This window comes from Bombina bombina, chromosome 2 (genome assembly GCF_027579735.1).
Source record: "Bombina bombina isolate aBomBom1 chromosome 2, aBomBom1.pri, whole genome shotgun sequence".
In the NCBI taxonomy this organism is placed as follows: domain Eukaryota; kingdom Metazoa; phylum Chordata; class Amphibia; order Anura; family Bombinatoridae; genus Bombina; species Bombina bombina.
This window is the reverse complement of record NC_069500.1, coordinates 732,778,265-732,804,239: the sequence shown is the minus strand read 5'-3', so window position 1 is coordinate 732,804,239 and position 25,975 is coordinate 732,778,265. Positions and strand designations below refer to the sequence as shown.

The following is a 25,975-nucleotide window of genomic DNA, read 5'->3' as shown; positions in this document are numbered from 1 at the left end:
TTCCTTGAAGGGACAAATATCTGCTCTTTCTGTTTTATTTCACAGAAAGATGGCTAAACTTCCTGATATTCACTGTTTTGTACAGGCTTTAGTTCGTATTAAGCCTGTCATTAAATCAATTTCTCCTCTTTGGAGTCTTAATTTGGGTTTGAGGGTGTTACAGGCTCCTCCATTTGAGCCTATGCATTCTTTGGACATTAAACTACTTTCTTGGAAAGTGTTGTTCCTTTTGGCCATCTCTTCTGCTAGAAGAGTTTCTGAGCTATCTGCTCTTTCTTGTGAATCTCCTTTTCTGATTTTTCATCAGAATAAGGCGGTTTTGCGGACTTCATTTAAATTTTTACCTAAAGTTGTGAATTCTAACAACATTAGTAGATAAATTGTTGTCTCTTCCTTGTGTCATAATCCTAAGAATTCTTTGGAAAGATCCTTACATTCTTTGGATGTGGTAAGAGCTTTGAAATATTATGTTGAAGCTACTAAAGATTTCAGGAAGACTTCTAGTCTATTTGTTACATTTTCTGGTCCTAGGAAAGGTCAGAAGGCTTCTGCTATTTCCTTGGCTTCTTGGTTAAAGCTTTGATTCATCAAGCTTATTTAGAGTCGGATCAGTCTCCACTTCGTGGCTTTTAAGAATGAAGCGTCAGTTGATCAAATTTGCAGAGCAGCAACTTGGTCTTTACATACATTTACTAAATTCTACCGTTTTGATGTATTTGCTTCTTCAGAAGCAGTTTTTGGTAGAAAAGTTCTTCAGGCAGCTGTTTCAGTTTGATTCTTCTGCTGATGTTTTAAGTTTTTCTTGTCATTTATAGAATAAACTTATATTTTGGGTTGTGGATTATTTTTTCAGCGGATTATGGCTGCTGTTTATTGTTATCCTTCCATCTCTAGTGACTCTTGTGTGGAGTTCCTCATCTTGGGTATTGATATCCCATATGTCACTAGCTCATGGACTCTTGCCAATTACATGAAAGAAAACATAATTTATGTAAGAATTTACCTGATAAATTCATTTTTTTCATATTGGCAAGAGTCCATGAGGACCACCCTTTTTTATGGTGGTTATGATTTTTTTGTATGAAGCCAAATTTTTTCCAAATTCCTTTGTTGATTCTTTTTACTCCTTTCTTTATTACCCCACTACTTGGCTATTCGTTAAACTGATTTGTGGGTGTGGTGAGGGGTGTATTTATAGGCATTTTGAGGTTTGGGAAACTTTGCCCCTCCTGGTAGGATTGTATATCCCATACGTCACTAGCTCATGGACTCTTGCCAATATGAAAGAAATGAATTTATCAGGTAAATTCTTACATAAATTATGTTTTTTCCATCAGGATCTCAAATCTCTAAATTTGATGGCTTGGAAATTGAACGCTTAGTGCTTAGTCATAGAGGTTTTTCTGACTCCGTTATTAGCACTATGATACAGGCTCGTAAGTCTGTTTCCAGGAAAATGTATCATCGGGTTTGGAAAGCTTATATTTCTTGGTGTTCCACTCATAATTATTCTTGGCATTCTTTCAGAATCCCTAGGATTTTACAGTTTCTTCAGGATGGTTTGGATAAGGGGTTTGTCTGCAAATATTTTGAAAGGACAAATTTCTGCTCTTTCTGTCTTATTTCATAGAAAGATTGCTAAACTTCCTGATATTGACTGTTTTGTTCTGGCTTTGATTCATATTAAACCTGTTATTAAATCTATTTCTCCTCCTCTGATTTTCAATTTGGTTTTGCAAATTTTGCAGGCTCCTCCTTTTGAGCCTATGCATTCTTTGGATATTAAACTACTCTCTTGGAAAGTGTTATTACTTTTGGCTATCTTTTCTGCTAGAAGAGTTTCCGAGTTGTCTGCTCTCTCTTGTGAGTCTGATTTTCCATCAAGATAAAGCTGTTTTGCGAACTTCTTTTAAATTCTTGCCTAAAGTTGTAAATTCTAACAACACTAATAGGGAAATTGTTGTTCCTTCTTTATGTCATAATCCTAAGAATACTCTTGAAAGGTCTTTACATTCTTTGGATGTGGTAAGAGCTTTAAATTTTTTGTTGCGGCTGCGAAGGATTTCAGAAAGACTTCTAGTCTATTTATTTTTTCTGGCTCTAGGAAAGTTCAGAAAGCCTCTGCCATTTCTTTGGCATCTTGGTTGAAACTTTTTATTCACAAAGCTTATTTGGAGGCGGGGCAGTCTCCGCCTCAGAGAATTACAGCTCATTCTACTAGATCAGTTGCCACTTCTTGGGCTTTTAAGAATGAAGCTTCAGTTGATCAAATTTGCAAAGCAGCAACTTGGTGGTCTTTGCATACTTTTACAAATTTTACCATTTTGATGCGTTTGCTTCTTCGGAAGCAGCCTTTGGTAGAAAGGTTCTTCAGGCAGCTGTCTCAGTTTGATTCTAATGCCTTTTTGATTTGAGTTTTTCTGACATTTTTAAGAAAACTTAATTTTTTTGGATTTAATTTCTCAGCGGATTTTACTTTTTTTTTTTTAATTTTATCTCTCCCTCTCTAGTGACTCGTGGACTTCCACATCTTGGGTATTATATCCAATACGTTACTAGCTCATGGACTTCTGCCACTTACATGAAAGAAAACATTATTTATGTATAAACGTACCTGATAAATTCATTTATTTCATAGTGGCAAGAGTCCATGAGACCCACCCTATTTTTTTTGTGGTTTTAATTTTTTTTGTATAAAGCACATCATTTTTTTTTTTTTGTATGCTTTTTCTCCAACATAGGTGTGTCCGGTCCACGGCGTCATCCTTACTTGTGGGATATTCTCTTCCCCAACAGGAAATGGCAAAGAGCCCAGCAAAGCTGGTCACATGATCCCTCCTAGGCTCCGCCTACCCCAGTCATTCTCTTTGCCGTTGTACAGGCAACATCTCCACGGAGATGGCTTAGAGTTTTTTAGTGTTTAACTGTAGTTTTTCATTATTCAATCAAGAGTTTGTTATTTTCAAATAGTGCTGGTACGTACTATTTACTCAGAAACAGAAAAGAGATGAAGAATTCTGTTTGTATGAGGAAAATGATTTTAGCAACCGTAACTAAAATCCATGGCTGTTCCACACAGGACTGTTGAGAGCATTAACTTCAGTTGGGGGAACAGTTTGCAGTCCTTTGCTGCTTGAGGTATGACACATTCTAACAAGACGATGTAATGCTGGAAGCTGTCATTTTCCCTATGGGATCCGGTAAGCCATGTTTATTACGATTGTAAATAAGGGCTTCACAAGGGCTTATTTAGACTGTAGACATTTTTTGGGCTAAATCGATTGATATTAACACTTATTTAGCCTTGAGGAATCATTTGTTCTGGGTATTTTGATATAATTATATCGGCAGGCACTGTTTTAGACACCTTATTCTTTAGGGGCTTTCCCAAAGCATAGGCAGAGTCTCATTTTCGCGCCGGTGTTGCGCACTTGTTTTTGAGAGGCATGGCATGCAGTCGCATGTGAGAGGAGCTCTGATACTGATAAAAGACTTCTGAAGGCATCATTTGGTATCGTATTCCCCTTGGGTTTGGTTGGGTCTCAGCAAAGCAGATACCAGGGACTGTAAAGGGGTTAAAGCTTAAAACGGCTCCGGTTCCGTTATTTTAAGGGTTAAAGCTTCCAAAATTGGTGTGCAATATTTTCAAGGCTTTAAGACACTGTGGTGAAAGTTTGGTGAATTTTGAACAATTCCTTCATGTTTTTTCGCAATTGCAGTAATAAAGTGTGTTCAGTTTAAAATTTAAAGTGACAGTAACGGTTTTATTTCAAAACGTTTTTTGTACTTTCTTATCAAGTTTATGCCTGTTTAACATGTCTGAACTACCAGATAGACTGTGTTCTGAATGTGGGGAAGCCAGAATTCCTATTCATTTAAATAAATGTGATTTATGTGATAATGACAATGATGCCCAAGATGATTCCTCAAGTGAGGGGAGTAAGCATGGTACTGCATCATTCCCTCCTTCGTCTACACGAGTCTTGCCCACTCAGGAGGCCCCTAGTACATCTAGCGCGCCAATACTCCTTACTATGCAACAATTAACGGCTGTAATGGATAATTCTGTCAAAAACATTTTAGCCAAAATGAACCCTTGTCAGCGTAAGCGTGGATGCTCTGTTTTAGTTACTGAAGAGCATGACGACGCTGATATTAATATCTCTGAAGGGCCCCTAACCCAATCTGAGGGAGCCAGGGAGGTTTTGTCTGAGGGAGAAATTACTGATTTAGGGAACATTTCTCAGCAGGCTGAATCTGATGTGATTACTTTTAAATTTAAATTGGAACATCTCCGCATTTTGCTTAAGGAGGTATTATCCACTCTGGATGATTGTGAAAATTTGGTCATCCCAGAGAAACTATGTAAAATGGACAAGTTCCTAGAGGTGCCGGGGCTCCCAGAAGCTTTTCCTATACCCAAGCGGGTGGCGGACATTGTTAATAAAGAATGGGAAAGGCCCGGTATTCCTTTCGTCCCTCCCCCCATATTTAAAAAATTGTTTCCTATGGTCGACCCCAGAAAGGACTTATGGCAGTCAGTCCCCAAGGTCGAGGGAGCGGTTTCTACTTTAAACAAACGCACCACTATTCCCATAGAGGATAGTTGTGCTTTCAAAGATCCTATGGATAAAAAATTAGAAGGTTTGCTTAAAAAGATGTTTGTTCAGCAGGGTTACCTTCTACAACCCATTTCATGCATTGTCCCTGTCACTACAGCCGCATATTTCTGGTTTGATGAACTGATTAAGGTGCTCGATAGTGACTCTCCTCCTTATGAGGAGATTATGGACAGAGTCAATGCTCTCAAATTGGCTAATTCTTTCACTCTAGACGCCTCTTTGCAATTGGCTAAGTTAGCGGCTAAGAATTCTGGGTTTGCTATTGTGGCGCGCAGAGCGCTTTGGTTGAAATCTTGGTCGGCTGATGCGTCTTCCAAGAACAAGCTACTAAACATTCCTTTCAAGGGGAAAACGCTGTTTGGTCCTGACTTGAAAGAGATTATCTCTGATATCACTGGGGGTAAGGGCCATGCCCTTCCTCAGGATCGGCCTTTCAAGGCAAAAAATAGACCTAATTTTCGTCCCTTTCGTAAAAACGGACCAGCCCAAGGTGCTACGTCCTCTAAGCAAGAAAAATGGGAGTGATTCATCCTGTTCCATTGAGAGAACAAGGGATGGGGTTCTACTCCAATCTGTTCATAGTTCCCAAAAAAGAGGGAACGTTCAGACCAATCCTAGATCTCAAGATCTTAAACAAATTTCTCAAGGTCCCATCTTTCAAGATGGAAACCATTCGAACTATCCTTCCTTCCATCCAGGAAGGTCAATTCATGACCACGGTGGATTTAAAGGATGCGTATCTACATATTCCTATCCACAAGGAACATCATCGGTTCCTAAGGTTTGCATTCCTGGACAAACATTACCAGTTCGTGGCGCTTCCTTTCGGATTAGCCACTGCTCCAAGGATTTTCACAAAGGTACTAGGGTCCCTTCTAGCTGTGCTAAGACCAAGGGGCATTGCAGTTGTACCTTACCTGGACGACATTCTGATTCAAGCGTCGTCCCTCCCTCGAGCAAAGGCTCACACGGACATCGTCCTGGCCTTTCTCAGATCGCACGGCTGGAAAGTGAACGTGGAAAAGAGTTCTCTATCCCCGTCAACAAGGGTTCCCTTCTTGGGAACAATTATAGACTCCTCAGAAATGAGGATTTTTCTAACAGAGGCCAGAAAGACAAAGCTTCTGGACTCTTGTCGAATACTTCATTCCGTTCCTCTTCCTTCCGTAGCTCAGTGCATGGAAGTGATCGGGTTGATGGTAGCGACAATGGACATAGTTCCTTTTGCGCGCATTCATCTAAGACCATTACAACTGTGCATGCTCAGTCAGTGGAATGGGGACTATACAGACTTGTCTCCAAAGATACAAGTAAATCAGAGGACCAGAGACTCACTCCGTTGGTGGCTGTCCCTGGACAACCTGTCACGAGGGATGACATTCCACAGACCAGAGTGGGTCATTGTCACGACCGACGCCAGTCTGATGGGCTGGGGCGCGGTCTGGGGATCCCTGAAAGCTCAGGGTCTTTGGTCTCGGGAAGAATCTCGTCTACCGATAAATATTCTGGAACTGAGAGCGATATTCAATGCTCTCAAGGCTTGGCCTCAGCTAGCGAGGACCAAGTTCATACGGTTTCAATCAGACAACATGACGACTGTTGCGTACATCAACCATCAGGGGGGAACAAGGAGTTCCCTAGCGATGGAAGAAGTGACCAAGATTATTCTATGGGCGGAGTCTCACTCCTGCCACCTGTCTGCTATCCACATCCCGGGAGTGGAAAATTGGGAAGCGGATTTTCTGAGTCGTCAGACATTGCATCCGGGGGAGTGGGAACTCCATCCGGAAATCTTTGCCCAAGTCACTCAACTTTGGGGCATTCCAGACATGGATCTGATGGCCTCTCGTCAGAACTTCAAAGTTCCTTGCTACGGGTCCAGATCCAGGGATCCCAAGGCGGCTCTAGTGGATGCACTAGTAGCACCTTGGACCTTCAAACTAGCTTATGTGTTCCCGCCGTTTCCTCTCATCCCCAGGCTGGTAGCCAGGATCAATCAGGAGAGGGCGTCGGTGATCTTGATAGCTCCTGCGTGGCCACGCAGGACTTGGTATGCAGATCTGGTGAATATGTCATCGGCTCCACCTTGGAAGCTACCTTTGAGACGAGACCTTCTTGTTCAGGGTCCGTTCGAACATCCGAATCTGGTTTCACTCCAGCTGACTGCTTGGAGATTGAACGCTTGATTTTATCGAAGCGAGGTTTCTCAGATTCTGTTATCGATACTCTTGTTCAGGCCAGAAAGCCTGTAACTAGAAAGATTTACCACAAAATTTGGAAAAAATATATCTGTTGGTGTGAATCTAAAGGATTCCCTTGGGACAAGGTTAAGATTCCTAGGATTCTATCCTTCCTTCAAGAAGGATTGGAAAAAGGATTATCGGCAAGTTCCCTGAAGGGACAGATTTCTGCCTTGTCGGTGTTACTTCACAAAAAACTGGCAGCTGTGCCAGATGTTCAAGCCTTTGTTCAGGCTCTGGTTAGAATCAAGCCTGTTTACAAACCTTTGACTCCTCCTTGGAGTCTCAATCTAGTTCTTTCAGTTCTTCAGGGGGTTCCGTTTGAACCCTTACATTCCGTTGATATTAAGTTATTATCTTGGAAAGTTTTGTTTTTAGTTGCAATTTCTTCTGCTAGAAGAGTTTCAGAATTATCTGCTCTGCAGTGTTCTCCTCCTTATCTGGTGTTCCATGCAGATAAGGTGGTTTTACGTACTAAACCTGGTTTTCTTCCAAAAGTTGTTTCTAACAAAAACATTAACCAGGAGATTCTCGTACCTTCTCTGTGTCCGAAACCAGTTTCAAAGAAGGAACGCTTGTTGCACAATTTGGATGTTGTTCGCGCTCTAAAATTCTATTTAGATGCTACAAAGGATTTTAGACAAACATCTTCCCTGTTTGTTGTTTATTCAGGTAAAAGGAGAGGTCAAAAAGCAACTTCTACCTCTCTCTCTTTTTGGATTAAAAGCATCATCAGATTGGCTTACGAGACTGCCGGACGGCAGCCTCCCGAAAGAATCACGGCTCATTCCACTAGGGCTGTGGCTTCCACATGGGCCTTCAAGAACGAGGCTTCTGTTGATCAGATATGTAGGGCAGCGACTTGGTCTTCACTGCACACTTTTACCAAATTTTACAAGTTTGATACTTTTGCTTCTTCTGAGGCTATTTTTGGGAGAAAGGTTTTGCAAGCCGTGGTGCCTTCCATTTAGGTGACCTGATTTGCTCCCTCCCTTCATCCGTGTCCTAAAGCTTTGGTATTGGTTCCCACAAGTAAGGATGACGCCGTGGACCGGACACACCTATGTTGGAGAAAACAGAATTTATGTTTACCTGATAAATTTCTTTCTCCAACGGTGTGTCCGGTCCACGGCCCGCCCTGGTTTTTTAATCAGGTCTGATAATTTATTTTCTTTAACTACAGTCACCACGGTACCATATGGTTTCTCCTATGCTATTATTCCTCCTTAACGTCGGTCGAATGACTGGGGTAGGCGGAGCCTAGGAGGGATCATGTGACCAGCTTTGCTGGGCTCTTTGCCATTTCCTGTTGGGGAAGAGAATATCCCACAAGTAAGGATGACGCCGTGGACCGGACACACCGTTGGAGAAAGAAATTTATCAGGTAAACATAAATTCTGTTTTTCACTCCTTTTTTACACCTCACTTCTTGGCTATAAGTTAAACTGAAGTATGAGTGAGGTGGGAGGTGTATTTATAGGCATTTTGAGGTTTGGAATGTATATCCTATACTTCACTAGCTCATGGACTCTTGCCACTATTAAAGAAATTAATTTATCAGGTAAGTTCTTAAATAAATTGTTTTTTTGCAGATGTGTATATATCATCCAAAGAAACATGCACTCACTCCCCTTTCCTCAATGAATTGCCCAGGTGACTCCTCAAGTAAAAACATGCAATGGAAGAAGTAGGAGGGCACTCACGGGTCTTTCCAAAAATATATCTCTTTATTTATACATTTCACAACATAGCAAAGTCAAAACTTTGCTATGTTGTGAAATGTATAAATAAAGAGGAATATTTTTGGAAAGACCCGTTAGTGCCCTCCTACTTCTTCCAATATATATATCTATATCTCTACCCTCTATCCTCTATCCTCTCCCCATCTGTAATGTCTTAAAGGTAATTCTATTTACTTTTCTCTGTTTTTAAATTGTTTTATTACTCTTGTTATATTATTCTTTAGGACAACTTGTAGAATACTTAAAGAAGGCTGAAGAGAAGGGCCCTTTGTCCTGTGATACTGTTCTAAAGATTTTTTACCACACATGTCGAGCGGTTCAACACATGCACAAACAGAAACCACCTATAATTCATAGAGATCTCAAGGTAAAGTGGACTCGCATGACACCTTATTTTTGTTTTCGTACTGTTTATTGCATTTATAAAAAGTTTTTACCCTTATTGATATATTCATGTGTTAACTGCTGATAAAGAAATATTAGGGATATGCCTTAATTCTTGTAGTCAATATTTTATTTTTTAATAACTTTTTTGAACTATTAAACTTTTTTAATTTTAACTCTTTCACTGCTGAGCCATTTCACACCCTTGTGCTTAAGCCTTTAGTCATTTGCATGCAGTTCATTTAAATATAATTTCCAGTGTTTGTAATCTACTATTGAAAGTCCCCCTCCCTCATTTAAGGGAGCTTAAACACTTTGAGATGGTAATATAAAATGATAAATCGTATACATAATGAAAACCTCTGCAATAAACTTATTATAACCCCTTCTCCTGTAATTCCATTCTGAAATTTTGAGCGTATTAGTTCCTGTTAGAAATGGAAGCGCAGAACACTGTTATATTCCACACAGCCATTGGCTGAATACTCTCGTGATCTATTTATAACTGTCCCTAATTGGCCACAGCAGAGAAAGTAACCTAAGTTACAACATTTATTGACACTTTTTTTTTGTCAATATTCAAACAACTAATGAAACTTAAAAACAAATAAAAATACATATACATTATTCTCAGACTAATCTTTTCTTTGAATGCGTCATTATATCTAGTATGCATTTATTGTTCAATGTCCCTTTAATGTTCTTTAACAAATATAAAAATATGGGAAAAACCACAATGCTAAAGACAAAAAACTGATTAAATAAGCAGGAAATCCTTTTTTTGGGTTGGGGGGGGGAGGAGCTTCCCAAACACATAATAAAAAACAAACAAACATAAATTATGCTTGCCTGATAATTTCCTTTTCTTCTGATGGAAAGAGTCCACAGCTGCATTCATTACTTTTGAGAAATAAGAACCTGGCCACTAGGAGGAGGCAAAGACAACCCAGTCAAAGGCTTAAATACTCCTCCCACTCCCCTCATCCCCCAGTCATTCTGCCGAGGAACAAGGAACAGTAAAAGAAATTTCAGGGTGAAAGGTGCCAGAGGAATATAAGGATGCCCCACATAACATTACGGTTGGGGAGCTGTGGACTCTTTCAATCAGAAGAAAAGGAAATTATCAGGTAAGCATAATTTGTTTTTCTTCTTAAATGGAAAGAGTCCACAGCTGCATTCAGTACTTTTGGGAAAACAATACTCAAGCTATAGAGGACACTGAATGCTAAGACGGAAGGGTACAATAGGCGGCCCATACTGAGGGCACCAGGCCTGAACCTCTACCCAATAAAAAAAAAAAATCCGCTTTGTCCGAAGCCGAGAAAATTTTGAAGGAAAATCCCCAAGGGCACTGACTCGCAGTTAAGTCCAGAAGCCAAACCAGAGACCGCAAACAGACTCGACTGAGCCAACAGTCCTCCAGGAAACACCGTCCCCCACCGCTCAACTCCACAAATGAAGGAGGCACCACCCGAAACCCCCAAGGGAACAAGGCAAAGGAGAACCAAGGAAACCGAAAGGTCCCCTAATACAAAAAGAACACCTCCACGAGTGAGCCCAGCTCACAGAGACCCAAAGGGACCCAAAACGGAGAAAGGAGGCCAGGTTTATACCAAGTGAAATCCGGGATAAGACCGGGCACAGAGACAGAACAGACGTCTCTCCAATATCCTGCAAGCACGGAATGCAACTGAAGAGGCAAAGTCCTCCCAGTGTCTGACCATAGAATACCAAAGTATTTGACCATGAAAAAGTGTGCAATACACCCAGGGAAAAAACCCCAAGTTTGAGAACAGAGTCCATAACAGGATGACACAGAGGGTACTTGCGAGGAAGAAGCAGTCAAGCAAGAAACAGACCGCAATAGCAACCCCCAGACAGAGGGCACGTTCCAGGTAACCTAAGTCGCCGGACCTACACACAGGTCCCTAAAAAGGGGAACACAAAACCTCCATCAAGTCCCCCCTGGAAGTAGAGTATACCCTCAGATCTCAAAGGAAGAGTAAACCCTCTTCTAATCAATAGAGCAAGTTGAGGAAAGTCTGTACTCTAGCAGACTAAGCTAACAGGGTAGACACAAAAAAGCTTACACATCCAGAGGAGACTGCAACCGAACGCAGTTCCTTAGACCGCTCAGCCATCCTGACCTGCAGACCCAGACCCAGCTGGACCAACCCAGCCTCAGGGATCCAAGACAGGGGAACAAAAGAATCCTGAACAGGTACAGGAATGAGAGTAAGGATAGCACAGCCATCCTCAGAGTACAAATACAATCCGACTCTTAAACCAGACAACAAGGCCATAGACTTAAGGATCTATCAAATAAAGGCCCAACAAGTCTGCTTGGAGCCAGCAAGACCCCAGGGGGAACCAATCCCACCTTTCCGCCTCCCCTCCAGGAGAAGCCCCAAACAAGGACTCTATCTCCATAGGGAGGAGGATATCCCTAAAGAAAAGGGATGATGCCGGAAGGGCAACAACTGTCCACCAGGCCCAAAATTCCCGGCTAATGGGAAGAGCAACACAGACGTCCTAGAAAGGACCCCCCTGCAAGTAGCTTGCCGAGCAGAGGCACAGCCAACCCATTCGCCTGCAGAGCAGGGAATCCCCGGGAACACTGGCAAGCTGACCAGGGGAATGCAACCCTAAGGTGCACCAGAAATTGGATATCCAACGCCAGCAGCTGGGTATGAACCAACCACCCTTGAGGCTCAAGCCACACAGCCAACCACCAGATGACAGGGCTACTCTGTGACAAAGAGTAAAAAATATTCAGAGAACCTGGCCAACCATGACCAGATCAGGTAGATGTAGCAAGGACATAGACCAAGCTCCCACTGCCGTGGAACACCCCGACCAGCCCTGAGATCCAAGATTCCAGAACCACCCAAGACTGGGTCAGGAAAAAGTTGCGAAGCTTCAGCAACCGGAAGTCTCAGGGAGAAAAACAGGTCCGGGTACCCAATAGTTCAGGCAAACCTTACCCTAGAACTAAACACCCCAACTGGCCAAAAAGCCAGATGCAAGGGTATGGATGCATATCCAGAAAATCCAGATAGCAAGAGAACTCGAAAGTCCTGACCAAAGGAAGGAATCACCCCTAGCTAAAGTCCAACACTCAAAGGAGCAAGGCTAGAAGTCGTATGAAGATACTTCTCAGAGCCTCAGGACGCCCATGGGATACCTCAAGGTCAAAAAAATCCTACTAGCAGGGTTAGTCTCCCTAACACCTCCGCACAAGCAGAGGACACAAGGAAGAGAAGGCACTAAGCCTAGCCAGCTCGGGAAAACCCTGAGCTAAACAAAGTCCCCGCAGGGAACAACCATCACATGGAAGCACAGATCCCTTAAAGGAGGTCCACTCACCCGGAGACAATGGATGAAGATCCAAAGGTCTCTTATAACTCAGACAGTACACGTCAAGAGTAAAAGCTGCATCTAGATACACTATAAACAGCTTACGCGTACACCTGCAAGGTTTCAAGAGTTGCAACTGGTTTCAAACTGTAAACCTTCCGCATGCTAGACAGCTATCCTGTTCAAGCTGTTAGATCAAGCTCAAAAGGACAAATCAATAGGGGCATTAAGCTCTCCCACCCTCCACCACATGGGGGAGGAAAACTTACGTTCTGAGGAAATCAGATGTCAGAGTGACGCAACAGAAAACTCCCCTGCCTCGTCATCTATAACTGAAGGCTATAAGGACTGAAACGATCCTTCCCACCTCACGGACCCACAGGTACTCTCGAATGCTTAGTTGAAAATGAAAAAACAATAACTTGAGCACTCGGTACTTCTACCGAACCAGCCGAGCAGAACAGCGCCACGTGTCTGAACAGCCGCAAGACCGAACCCGACAGGACCAGCCTGCACCTAGGGTCCCAACCGGCAAGCTGCGTAAGTTCTCCCTCGTAGGGGAAAAAACATAAAACAGACTTTTTTAACATAGGACTAATATGTCCAAAACAACTTCCGAAGAAGTAATAAAGCGTGTCAATCCCAGAAGGTTCCCGAAGGAAACAAACAAATAAGACATCCCATCGGATATAAATAAAATATAAGGCAACCCGGAGGTTAACACCCAAAAAGACACAGGCCTACCCGCAGGACCAGCCAAACGGAGCCCTATCTTACAAAACTGGGAAAGATCTCAAACAAAGGACAATCAGGAGATTACTTCATCCCCACATGTCTAATGAGGTGCACCATTCGAATGATCAGACTGAAAATCCCCGTATCTGGTAACGATAGGGTCATTCAATAACTGAAAAACATGTCTGAGCAACATGCGAAGGCGCGCAATCCTGTAACGAAATACATAACACTCAGGGACAGATACACCTGCGGGGAACTGTAGAGGCCCTCCCCAAGACGGAAGGCCCAGGACAATAGGGCACGAGCACATTCTCAAATAAACGTCTGGACTCTGCAGGCAAACAATCGCCAACATTATGTGGAAGCGAAAACGTGCTGCAACCTCCGGGGGAAATGCACCACCCCGCATGGAGGAACCATAAACTGGGTTACCCGCATGTGCAGAAGTATGATTTGGTAGGGAACTCGCCTCTCGGAGGACAGGACCCCCAGAGGCGGATGGCTCAGCAGTCTCTTGATTCCCCGAGCCTGAGGAACCAGGCGCTCTGAAATGGCATACGGAACAAAACTCCGGATTCATCACCGGACACAGAATCTGAAATCAAAATAGTCTCAGTATCAGAATCCTCCGTAACTGAATCTGAAATTAACACAGTCTCAACATCAGAATCCTCCATAACTGGATAGAGGATATTTAAATATGGACTAAAGTAGTAAAAACAAAAACGGCACCTGACACCCCCAATGGCTGGGGCACTCACCACCTCCTATGACCAGACCCCTGCGGACTAGAAAATTTCCTTCGCCACGCGGTCGGGAATGCGGAAATGGAAAAACGGAACGTAGCCATGCCCGCACACAAGATGAACCGTACAGTCCAAAAAAAGCGCACCCTACCAAAAGGCTGCATCACTTCCAAAACCCTCAATGATCCAACCACGAGCCCAGTAAACATCACACATAAGCAGGTTAAATCACATAAAAAACATGATTATAACCCCCCTCATGATATATTAACCCTCAATTCCAAGATACTAAAAAAGACTCACTGAGACCCTTATGTTATTAGTTAGACCCGCAAGGTGGTAGCCTCTCTGGAAACATTCACATTACAGTACATTGCGAATAAAGTAAAATTAAACTATCTTACTGGAATCTATGCCGTGGAACAGGAACACGGCCCTTCAAGTGTGACGGATAGTAGCATTGCCTCTGCCATGGACTTGAGAGAAGAAAGCAGGCAGCGGAGCGAAGTTCGACAACGCAGATTGCTTGAGGAGCTGTTAATGATTCAGGATGGTTTCGCAGAAAGAAACTCCCTGCATCTCCAGACTCTAACTTTCATCCAAGCCCTCACTGATAGACTGACAGGACAACTAAAAACTCCTGTCCCATGCCGAAGAGTACTACCCTCCATAAGAGACAAAAACAAAAATTTAAAATTCTGACACTTCTCTGCCATCCTCCTGGGATGAAAGGCAAATAATGACTAGGGGATGAGGGGAGTGGGAGAAGTATTTAAGCCTTTGGCTGGGTTGTCTTTGCCTCCTCCTGGTGGCCAGGTTCTTATTTCCCAAAAGTAATGAATGCAGCAGTGGACTCTTTCCATTTAAGAAGAAAAAAAGGATTTCCTACATATTTTTTTCAATAAAAAAGTAACTAAAAATTAGTAAAGTACTTATTTTGTTTTAGTGCCTTAGTACCTTGTTTGTTCCAGCGTAATGTATATTGCTCACAAAATTCTTGCAAGGCAACGGCTTTTTTCAGCAGAAAATGTTATTGGAATGGCTTTTGCTGTTTATGTATTAGCTCTCCATAACACTCCACTTTTTTAATCTTTCCCTTAATGTACTACATTAACCTAGTGATTTGAAATGATAGGTATGATTATGGATGATAATGTATCCGAGAGCAGCATGTAACCCCAACAAGGTACATTGTATAATTTTATACACTATTATACAGAATTTTAAACACTTCCCTCAGTTTTAATCTTTTCCAACATTCCATTTATACATTTTTTTTTTTTTCTTCTCAACAAAACGTTTTAAATTATTTTATCTGTCATTTGTGTCTTTTTAGGTAGAAAACTTACTGGTCAGCAATCAAGGGACTATTAAATTGTGTGATTTTGGTAGTGCAACAACTATAGCGCACTATCCTGATTTTAACTGGTCGGCTCAACAGAGGGCAATAGTTGAAGATGAGGTAAGCTAGCTTTTCATTAAAGTTTAAAAAGGCTTAGTTTTTGTATCCCACCTACTGTGCGAGTATCCATTTCCTCCTTTCATTGTAAAACTAAGAGGTTGCTAAAGAATCCATTATTATGATGTGGCCTACATAGAATAAAATCTAGTGAGTTTCTCAATATTTAACAGATAAGTGAAGCATCAGTAATCGTTTTTAAAATGTATACATCGAAAACATTGTTATTGCTTATCTTGTAGATAGTTTTTTGAATTGTATTTTTCACTGGTACTATGTAACACTCAGTGAAAGCAATCACTCACCAGCCATGTATGATTTAAACATTTTTCTAATTTTAGATTGACCTTTTTAGTAATATTAAAACAGCAGTATACTAATAATATTATTATTATCATCATTTATTTGTATAGCGCCGCCAAATTCTGTAGCGCTGGTAAATACATACTTGTCACATAAGCTTTCATACTATGCTCTCACCATTTATTGTCTCTAACATTAAAGGGTCTAATAAGAGTTAATTCTATTCCATGAAGCTGCAGGAACTCCTTTTCTAATGGGCTCAGTTCTCTCTCCCCAACCATGGGGAGGGTAATTTCTGTTGCTGCTTTTTGCTTACATAGCTTTTTCAAGTATAGGTGGCGATTTTCACCAGGAAATCGCTATTTCAAATTAAAAGTAAAGGCACTATTTTTAATTGTATATACTCAACAGGTAAAATAAATAATTGGGGACTCATTAAAGGGGAAATATTTACAGTAAATTTCCCTTTTATAATGGAAGAGCTTCTAAAAGTATTTATCTAAAGAAATCTTCAATTCCATTTGTTTATTATTTTGTTATTGATCCATTTTTGTTTTCCTAGGTTACAAGAAACACAACACCAATGTACAGAACACCAGAAATTATAGACTTGTATTCAAACTTTCCTATTGGAGAAAAACAAGATATATGGGTAAGTTTGAGTGCTATTTTTATTTTCTTTTTAAATAATCTTTTCTTAATTACCTTAGAACATTAAAATAAATTTGCTTGCCTCACTCTCAGCAGAGAAGTTTTTCTTCTTAAACGGGAAGAGTCCACAGCTGCATTAACATATAGTAACATAGTAGATAAGATTGAAAAAAAGACCGAAGTCCATCGAGTTCAACCTATACAAATTCATTACTTTTGGGAATTCAGAACCTGGCCACCAGGAGGAGGCAAAGACACCCCAGCCAAAGGCTTAAATACCTCCCCCACTTCCCTCATTCCCCAGTCATTTTTTTGCCTTTCGTCACAGGAGGTTGGCAGAGAAGTGTCAGAAGATTTTTATATAGTCTCTTTTAGAGGGTAGTACTCTTCGAAATGGGACTGGAGTTTTAAGTAATCCTGTCAGCCTCTCAGTGAGAACATGGATGAATGTTAGAGTCCGGGGATGCAGGGATAGTCTTTCTGTGAAACCATCCCGACTCATGTTAACAGCTCCTTAGCAATCAGCGTTGACGAGTTTCGCTGCCTGCTTTCTTCTCTCAAGTCCATGTCAGAAGCGAGGCTACTATCTGTCACACTTGAAGGGCCGTGCTCCTGTTCCACGGCATTGATTCCGGTAAGATTGCTTCATTTTACTTCAATTATGGAAATAAGTAATGTAAACGAAGAAGTCAGGGTCTCAGTGAGACTCCGTAATCTTTATAAAGAATCAAGGGGGGTTATTGAACAGGGGGGGCTTTAATCATGTTTATGTGATTCTGTCTGCTAATGTGTAGTGTTACTTGGGCTCGTGGCTAGATCGGGACATAACAGCCTTTTCTTGTCAGGCTGCGCAGCCCTTGTAGGCCTTGGCACACTTTTCTATGGCCTGCACGGTGCACCTTGTGACGAGACATATATGGAGGATTCTGATTGTTAGGAGACGGATGTCTCTGATTCAGATTCTACTTCTTGTGAAGAGTATGAAATGGCCCGGGTAATCCATGCCCATCAGTTATGTTCCGAATGCCGCCTTAGAGTGCTCTCTTCTCCCGATACAGGGAACTTAAAGTCCGCCGAGCCATCCGCCCCTGGGGATCCCATATCCTGTGCGGCGCGTCCATTAGAACCTTCTTTGGCTATGCAAGCAGGTTTCCCTAATGCCGTTACCACTTCTCCGGAAGGAGGCTTGTTCCATCTGGGGAAGCGGTTTCCTCTGAAGCTTCAGGGGCCCAACCCTCAAGGTCAGGGTCGTCAGTTGCCCCAGCGGAAGTAAGTCTTGCTTTTCATTATAGACTGGCGCGCCTTTGTGTCCTGCTACGGCATGTTTTGTCTGTGCTGGAGGATCCCAGTACTAATAGGATGAGGGATCCTCGGTCTTCTGTTCCAGATGGCAAGCTGGGTTAGACGTGTGGGGATGAAGTTAATCTCCTGGTCGTCTCCAATTTTCTTTTCTTATTGGGTATCTTATTCCAGTTCTGAGCTTTGGTAGAATGGGGTCTCTGATTCGCTGGTCCTGTTGGTGTACCCGGTCTTCTTGGGCGTTCACCTACGGGTACCCTCTTTTTATTTGATCCGGTTAGGATGTATTTTATTTATTTCTAATGACACAGTGAGTCTGCAGATCATCATAATTACTGTTGGGAATATCACTCCTGGCCAGCAGGAGGAGGCAAAGAGCACCACAGCAAAGCTGTTAAATACCACTCCCCTACCCACAAACCCCAGTCATTCTCTTTGCCTGTGTTTCAAGGTGGTGGTAAAGTTTAGGTGTCTGTAAGAAGATTCTTTAATCAAGAGTTTATTATTTTAAAGCAGAGCAGGTTTGCTCTTATCTTTTCTGGGGTCTAGCTGTAGTCCATGTCAATCTCTTCAGTAGAGCAGTGCTGGCTTTTAAGCATTTGGGAGCTTGTGGGGTATAATCCCCACTGTGCCTCTCAAACAGTTTGTTGCTGCCCTATCTTAAAAAGCCTGAGTAAGTTTATTCAGTCTTTCCTTTTTCCACAGGTCCATGTGAGGGAGGGTCCCCTCTCAAACCAGGTGAGCTGTTCTTCTGCCGGACAGAGGCATATTCAGGTAAGTGCCAAGTTTATTTTTCTTTATACAGGGAAAATATGGCACTTAAGCAGTTAAATCTGCAGGGGATGTTATTTTTAACAATTAATCCTATTAGGGTTAGCTTTTAAAAAAAAAATAAGGGCAGATTATGCAGGCACTGGCGACGTGAGGAGCTCTTATTTATGAATTATTTATGAATTATTTCTCCAACATTGGTGTGTCCGGTCCACGGCGTCATCCATAACTTGTGGGATATTCTCTTCCCCAACAGGAAATGGCAAAAGCTGTCCATATAGCCCCTCCCAGGCTCCGCCCCCCGTCATTCTCTTTGCCGCTCTGAACAAGTAGCATCTCCACGGAGATGGTGAAGAGTATGTAGTGTTTAGTTGTAGTTTTTTATTCTTCTATTAAGAGTTTGTTATTTTAAAATAGTGCTGGTATGTACTATTTACTCTGAAACAGAAAGAGATTAAGAGTTCTGTTTAAAAGAGGAGTATGATTTTAGCAGCAGTAACTAAAATCAATTGCTGTCCCCACGCAGGACTGTTGAGCTGAGAGAACTTCAGTTGGGGGGAACAGTTTGCAGACTTTTCTGCTCAAGGTATGACTAGCCATTTTTCTAACAACACTGTGTAATGCTGGAAGGCTGTCATTTTTCCCCTCATGGGGATCGGTAAGCCATTTTATTAGACTGAGAAAGTATAAAAGGCTTATTATGGGCTATTAACTGGTGACACTCTCAAGGGCTAAATCGATTGTTTATTTAAGTTATATTTGAAAGTTTGAAGTAGTTTTCACACTTTTATTGTATTGGGGAACGTTTTTATCGCCAGGCACTAACTTAGACACCTTCCCAGTCAGGAAGGTCCTTTCACTATAGTAGGCAGAGCCTCATTTTCGCGCCATTATTGCGCAGTTACTTTTGAGTACAGTGCATGCAGCTGCATGTGTGAGGGTCTGGTATCCACTGAAAACGTTCCTAGAAGGCTTGAATTGGTATCGTATACCCCCCTGGGATTGGTAAAGTCGCAACAGAGGCTGTGGCTGGGACTGTAGTGGGGTTAAAATTACAAACGGCTCCGGTTTCCACATTTTAAGGGTTAACAGCTTGAAAATTGGGGTGCAATACTTTGAATGCATTAAGACACTGTGGTGGATAATTCCTTCATAGTTTTTCACATATTCAGTAATAAAGTGTGCCCTGTTTAACATTTAAAGAGACAGTAACGGTTTTGTTTTAAAACGGTTTTTGTGCTTTATTAACCAGTTTAAGCCTGTTTAACATGTCTGTACCTTCAGATAGATCATGTTCTGTATGTATGGAGGCCAAGGTGGTCCCCCCTTCAGATGTATGTGATGATTGTGCCATAGCGTCCAAACAAAGTAAGGACAGTACTGTCACATTTAATAAGGTTGCCCAGGATGATTCCTCAGATGAAGGAAGTAAACATAGTTCTGCATCCTCTCCTTCTGTGTCTATACCAATTAAGCCCACGCAGGCGTCCCCTAGCACTTCTAGTACGCCAATGCTTATTACTATGCAACAATTGACGGCAGTAATGGATAACTCCATAGCTAATATGTTATCCAAAATGCCAGGATTTCAGAGAAAGCGCGATTGCTCAGTTTTAAACACTATAGAGCAGGAGGACGCTGATGATAATTTATCTGTCATACCCTCACACCAGGGTTTGTCAGATGGAGAAATTTCTGATACAGGAAGAATTTCTAGCAGGCAGAACCTGATGTTGTGACATTTAAATTTAAATTAGAGCATCTCCGCGTTACTTAAGGAGGTGCTATCTACTCTGGATGATTGTGAATCTGGTCATCCCAGAAAAATTGTGCAAGATGGACAAGTTCCTAGAGGTCCCGGTGCACCCTGATGCCTTTCCAATACCTAAAAGGGTGGTGGATATTGTGAATAAGGAGTGGGAGAAACCAGGCATTCCCTTTGTCCCTCCTCCTATATTTAAGAAATTGTTCCCCATGGTCGACCCCAGGAAGGACACATGGCAAACAGTCCCTAAGGTCGAGGGGGCCGTTTCTACTCTAGCCAAACGCACGACCATTCCCATTGAGGACAATTGTGCTTTTAAAGATCCTATGGATAAAAAATTGGAGGGTTTGCTTAAAAAGATTTTTGTACAGCAAGGATACCTCCTTCAACCTATTTCGTGCATTATTCCTGTCACTACAGCGGCGTGGTTCTGGTTCGAGGAACTGGAAAAGTCGCTCAGTAAAGAGACTCCATATGAGGAGGTTATGGACAGAATTCACGCACTTAAGTTAGCTAATTCCTTTATTTTAGACGCCGCTTTGCAGTTAGCGAGATGAGCGGCGAAAAATTCAGGGTTTGCAATTGTGGCGCGTAGAGCGCTCTGGTTAAAGTCTTGGTCGGCGGATGTATCTTCCAAGACAAAATTGCTTAATATCCCTTTCAAAGGTAAGACCCTTTTTGGGCCAGAATTGAAAGAAATTATTTCTGACATCACTGGGGGAAAGGGCCATGCCCTCCCACAAGATAGGCCTTTCAAGGCTAAGAATAAGTCCAATTTTCGTTCCTTTCGCAATTTCAGGAACGGACCGGCTTCCAACTCTACAGCCTCTAGACAAGAGGGTAACGCTTCCCAGACTAAACCAGCCTGGAAACCAATGCAAGGCTGGAACAAGGGTAAACAGGCCAAGAAGTCTGCTGCTGCTACCAAAACAGCATGAAGGGGTAGCCCCCGATCCGGGACCGGATCTAGTAGGGGGCAGACTCTCTTTGCTCAGGCTTGGGCAAGAGATGTTCAGGATCCCTGGGCACTAGAAATAGTCTCTCAGGGTTATCTTCTAGAGTTCAAGGAACTACCCCCAAGGGGAAGGTTCCACATGTCTAACTTATCTTCAAACCAAATAAAGAGACAGGCATTCTTACATTGTGTAGACGACCTGTTAAAGATGGGAGTGATACACCCAGTTCCAACTGTGGAACAAGGTCAGGGGTTTTACTCAAATCTGTTTGTAGTTCCCAAAAAAGAGGGAACTTTCAGACCAATTCTGGATTTAAAGATTCTAAACAAATTTCTCAGAGTTCCATCGTTCAAAATGGAAACCATTCGAACAATTTTACCTACAATCCAGGAGGGTCAATATATGACTACCGTGGATTTAAAGGACGCGTATCTACATATTCCTATCCACAAAGATCATCATCAGTTCCTAAGGTTTGCCTTTCTGGACAATCATTATCAGTTCGTGGCTCTCCCATTCGGACTAGCCACTGCTCCCAGAATTTTCACAAAGGTGCTCGGGTCCCTTCTAGCGGTTCTAAGACCAAGGGGCATTGCAGTGGCACCTTATCTGGACGACATTCTAATTCAAGCGTCGTCTCTTTCTAAGGCAAAGGCTCATACAGACATTGTTCTAGCCTTTCTCAGATCTCATGTGTGGAAGGTGAACGTAGAAAAGAGTTCACTATCTCCGTCGACAAGAGTTCCCTTTTTGGGAACAATAATAGATTCTTTAGAAATGAAGATCTTCTTGACAGAAGTCAGAAAGTCAAAGCTTCTAAACGCTTGTCAAGTTCTTCTCTCTATTCTGCAGCCTTCCATAGCTCAGTGCATGGAAGTAGTAGGATTGATGGTGGCAGCAATGGACATAGTTCCTTTTGCTCGAATTCATCTAAGACCATTACAACTGTGCATGCTCAATCAGTGGAATGGGGACTATGCAGACTTGTCTCCTCAGATTCAAGTAGACCAGTTAACCAGGGACTCACTCAGTTGGTGGTTGACTCAGGATCACCTGTCTCAGGGAATGAGTTTCCGCAGACCAGAGTGGGTCATTGTCACGACCGACGCCAGTCTTTTAGGCTGGGGCGCGGTCTGGGACTCCCTGAAAGCTCAGGGTCTATGGTCTCGGGAAGAGTCTCTTCTACCGATAAACATCCTGGAACTGAGAGCGATATTCAATGCTCTCCAGGCTTGGCCTCAACTAGCGAAGGCCGGATTCATAAGATTCCAGTCGGACAACATGACGACTGTAGCTTACATCAATCATCAAGGGGGAACAAAGAGTTCCTTGGCGATGACAGAGGTATCCAAGATCATCAAATGGGCGGAGGATCACTCCTGCCACCTATCTGCAATCCACATCCCAGGAGTAGACAACTGGGAAGCGGATTATCTGAGTCGTCAGACTTTTCATCCGGGGGAGTGGGAACTCCACCCGGAGGTTTTTGCCCAGTTAACCCAATTATGGGGCATTCCAGACATGGATCTGATGGAGTCTCGTCAGAACTTCAAGGTTCCTTGCTACGGGTCCAGATCCAGGGATCCCAAGGCGACTCTAGTGGATGCATTAGTGGCGCCTTGGTAGTTCAACCTAGCTTATGATTTTCCACCGTTCCCTCTCCTTCCCAGGCTTGTAGCCAGGATCAAACAGGAGAAGGCCTCGGTGATTCTGATAGCTCCTGCGTGGCCGCACAGGACTTGGTATGCAGACCTGGTGAATATGTCATCGGCTCCACCATGGAAGCTACCTTTGAGACAGGATCTTCTAGTACAAGGTCCATTCGAACATCCAAATCTAGTTTCTCTGCAGCTGACTGCTTGGAAATTGAACGTTTGATTTTATCCAAGCGTGGGTTTTCAGATTCAGTGATAGATACGCCCGTGGACCGGGCACACCGTTGGAGAAAGTAATTTATCAGGTAAGCATAAATTCTGTTTTTTTGATGGGCTCAGCATTTGTCCTTTTTATCCGGTAAGCACACGTACAAGGACTGGATGGGTTATTATTTATTAGTTTTGAAGTGCTCAGCATTTGTCTTTTTATACGGTTAACACATAGATAAGGACTGGGTATGTAAGTGCAGTGTTTGTTGCACACGTAGGTTTTTTTCCTTTGTTGAGCACTTCTATGATTTTAATGGCCGCCGGCAACGCCAATGATTAAGGCGGGTTCCTTCAGAGGCGGCAAGGCTGGTTTTGCGCGCCTTCGGGACTTTTCCTGTGAGTTCCGGAATAGAGTAGTTTGTTAGTTGCGGCTCTGCTAGGGATTGCGCAAGTGAATCTACGATCGCATAGCCGTTTGATGGGCAGTTCCGGATTGAACACCGGATTGTTTGTTTTACAGTTTGTCTGCCTTTAGCAGGGAAGGGTAGGCACCTCGGCATAATAGCTGAGGTGTAGAAACTCTCTGGGGGTTTATCAGGATGCTGCTCCGTAGTTAAGTTGTATTTTTTTCGCAAATATAAAAATTTAAAGACACACTATCGTTTTTGTGCAGTGTTATTTTCCTGGGGAAATTTAAATGCAGTTTTTATTATTTATAAATTATTTATTCCTTTTCAATATGTACATGTAGCTTGTGTTTCGACTCCAGGTGGAACCACCAATCCCTTTTTTGTTCTTCATGTATTATAGAACATTGTGTTATAGAGATAAACTTTTTGAGCCTGAACCATCATTTACTAGGGTGGATGCTGTTTAGGGGTCTCCTGTACTAGATATGTTGCAGCTTCTCCTCAAGCGTACTAACCTCCTTCGTCCACACATGCAGTGCCCTGCGTTTCCTATCATGCTCCGTCTGGAGTTACCTTGTAAGATATTGCTGCCCAGGTATTCTCTGCGGTATCTGGGGCGCTGTCGGCAAGAGGATATTTAAAAAATCAGTGAGCAAGGTTTCTGATCCTGTTGTGGCTACTCAAGGTGCTTCCTCTCAGAAGTCTGAGGAGGAAGACACTTTGATAGCGTCTGAGGGTGGAATCTCAGATTCAGACAGTGTAATTCCTTTTTCTGATGCTGAAGTTGTATCCTTCAGTTTTTAGCTGGAGCATCTCCGTCTGTTACTTAAGGAGTTTTTGGCTACTTTGGATGACTCTGATACGTCTGTTGTAGTCAATCCTATGAAGTCTAGTAGACTGAACAAGTACTGAGTTGTTTCCTCTGCTGTGGAGGTATTTCCTGTACCAGACCGTGCTACATCGATTTTTGCACGGGAGTTGGAGAGCCTTGGTATTTCTTTTTCTCCATCCCCAAGTTCCATAGTGGTCATTTCCTCACTCAGGATAAGAGGAATAGTCAGAAAGGATGTCAGAGTAATTTTTCATTCTTTTCGAGACTTTAAAGGTAAGCCTCCCCCCCCTCTTCCAAGCAGGAACCAAGCCTTCCTGGAAGTACAGTCAGTCTTGGAACAAGGGGAAGTAATCTAAGAAGCCCGCAAATGATTCAAAGTCAGCATGAAGGGCCTGCCCCCGATCTGGAAGCGGATCCAGTAGGGGGCAGACTTTCTTTATTCGCTCAGACCTGGGTTCATGATGTTCCGGATCCCTGGGTGGTGGACATTGTATCCCAGGGGTACAAACTAGAGTTCAAGACTTTTCCTCTCAGGGACAGGTTCCTCTTCTCAAGATTATCTGTAGACCAGATAAATAGAGGCGTTCTTCCATTGTGTCCGGGTTTTTTTCCGCCCTGGGAGTGATTGTTCCAGTTCCATTTTGGAACAGGGATTCTACTACAATATGTTTGTGGTTCCCAAAAAGGAGGGAACTTTCAGACCTATTTTAGATCTAAGATGTCTAAACAAGTTTCTCAGAGTACCGTCCTTCTAGATGGAAGCTATTCGTTCCATTCTTCCCTTGGTTTAAGAGGTTTAGTTCTTGTCAACCATAGACCTAAAGGATACGTACCTACATGTTCCCATCCACTGGGATCATTTCAAGTTTGAGATTCGTTTTTCTAGACAAGCACTTTCAATTTGTGGCTCTTCCATTCTGCCTTGTCACAGCTCCCAGACTTTTCTCAAGGGTCCTGGGGGCTCTTGCAGGACATAACAGTGGCGCCATATCTGGACGACATTCTAGTTTAGGTGCAGTCTTTGCAACAAGTAATCTCTCATACGGAGATCTTGTCTTCTTTCCTTTGGTCCCACGGATGGAAGGTGAATCTTGGAAAAATTTCCTTGGTTCTAGCTTCAAGAGTAGTGTTCTTGGGGAGCATATTCGATTCCCTATTATTGAAGATATTTCTGACAGAGGTCAGAAAAACAAGGATCTTCGACTCTTGCCTTGTCCTTCAGTCCTTCAGTATTTGGTCTGATGGCAGCTGCCATGGACGACATTCCGTTTGCTCGCTCTCTGACCTCTTCAGTTATGCATGCTCAGGTAATGGAACGGAGACTCTGTGGGTCTGTCTCCATGAATAGATCTGGATCAGGCGACAAGAGAATCTCTTCCGTGGTGGTTGTTTCAGGAACACTTCTCCCAGGGAACCTGCTTCTGCTTGGATGGCGAGCAGTCTGGGGCTCGTTAAAGGTTCAAGATCTTTGGACACTGAAGGAGTATGTCTTCCCCATAAACATCTTGCAGTTGAGAGCGATCTTCAATGCTCTACTGGCCTGGTCTCAGTTAGCTTTAGCCCGGTTTATCCAGTCTTGTAAGTCTGTGACTAGAAAGATTTACCATAAAATATGGCATAAATATCTGTACTGGTACGAGTCCAAAGATTTATTGTGGAGTAGAGTCAGGATTCTAGGATTTTGTCCTTTCTCAATGGAGGTCTGGAGAAGGGGTTGTCGGCGAGTACTTTGAAGGGGGCAAATGTCTGCCTTGTCTATTTTGTTGTATAAGCGTCTGGTGGATGTGCCGGATGTGCAATCTTTTTGTCAGGCCTTAGTCAGAATCAGGCCTGTG

General features: G+C 42.7%; 1 protein-coding gene across 3 annotated transcripts in view; it reads left to right on the top strand.

The window, feature by feature from the left end:
* GAK (cyclin G associated kinase) overlaps positions 1-25,975 on the top strand; it is a 799,358-nt gene that overhangs the window by 126,449 nt on the left and 646,934 nt on the right. For all 3 annotated transcript variants that reach the window (XM_053702755.1, XM_053702754.1, XM_053702753.1), the window contains exons 5-7: positions 8,829-8,971; positions 15,166-15,291; positions 16,154-16,243. In XM_053702755.1, the coding sequence (XP_053558730.1) occupies positions 8,829-8,971; positions 15,166-15,291; positions 16,154-16,243 (359 nt within the window). The remainder of the gene's footprint in view (positions 1-8,828; positions 8,972-15,165; positions 15,292-16,153; positions 16,244-25,975) is intronic.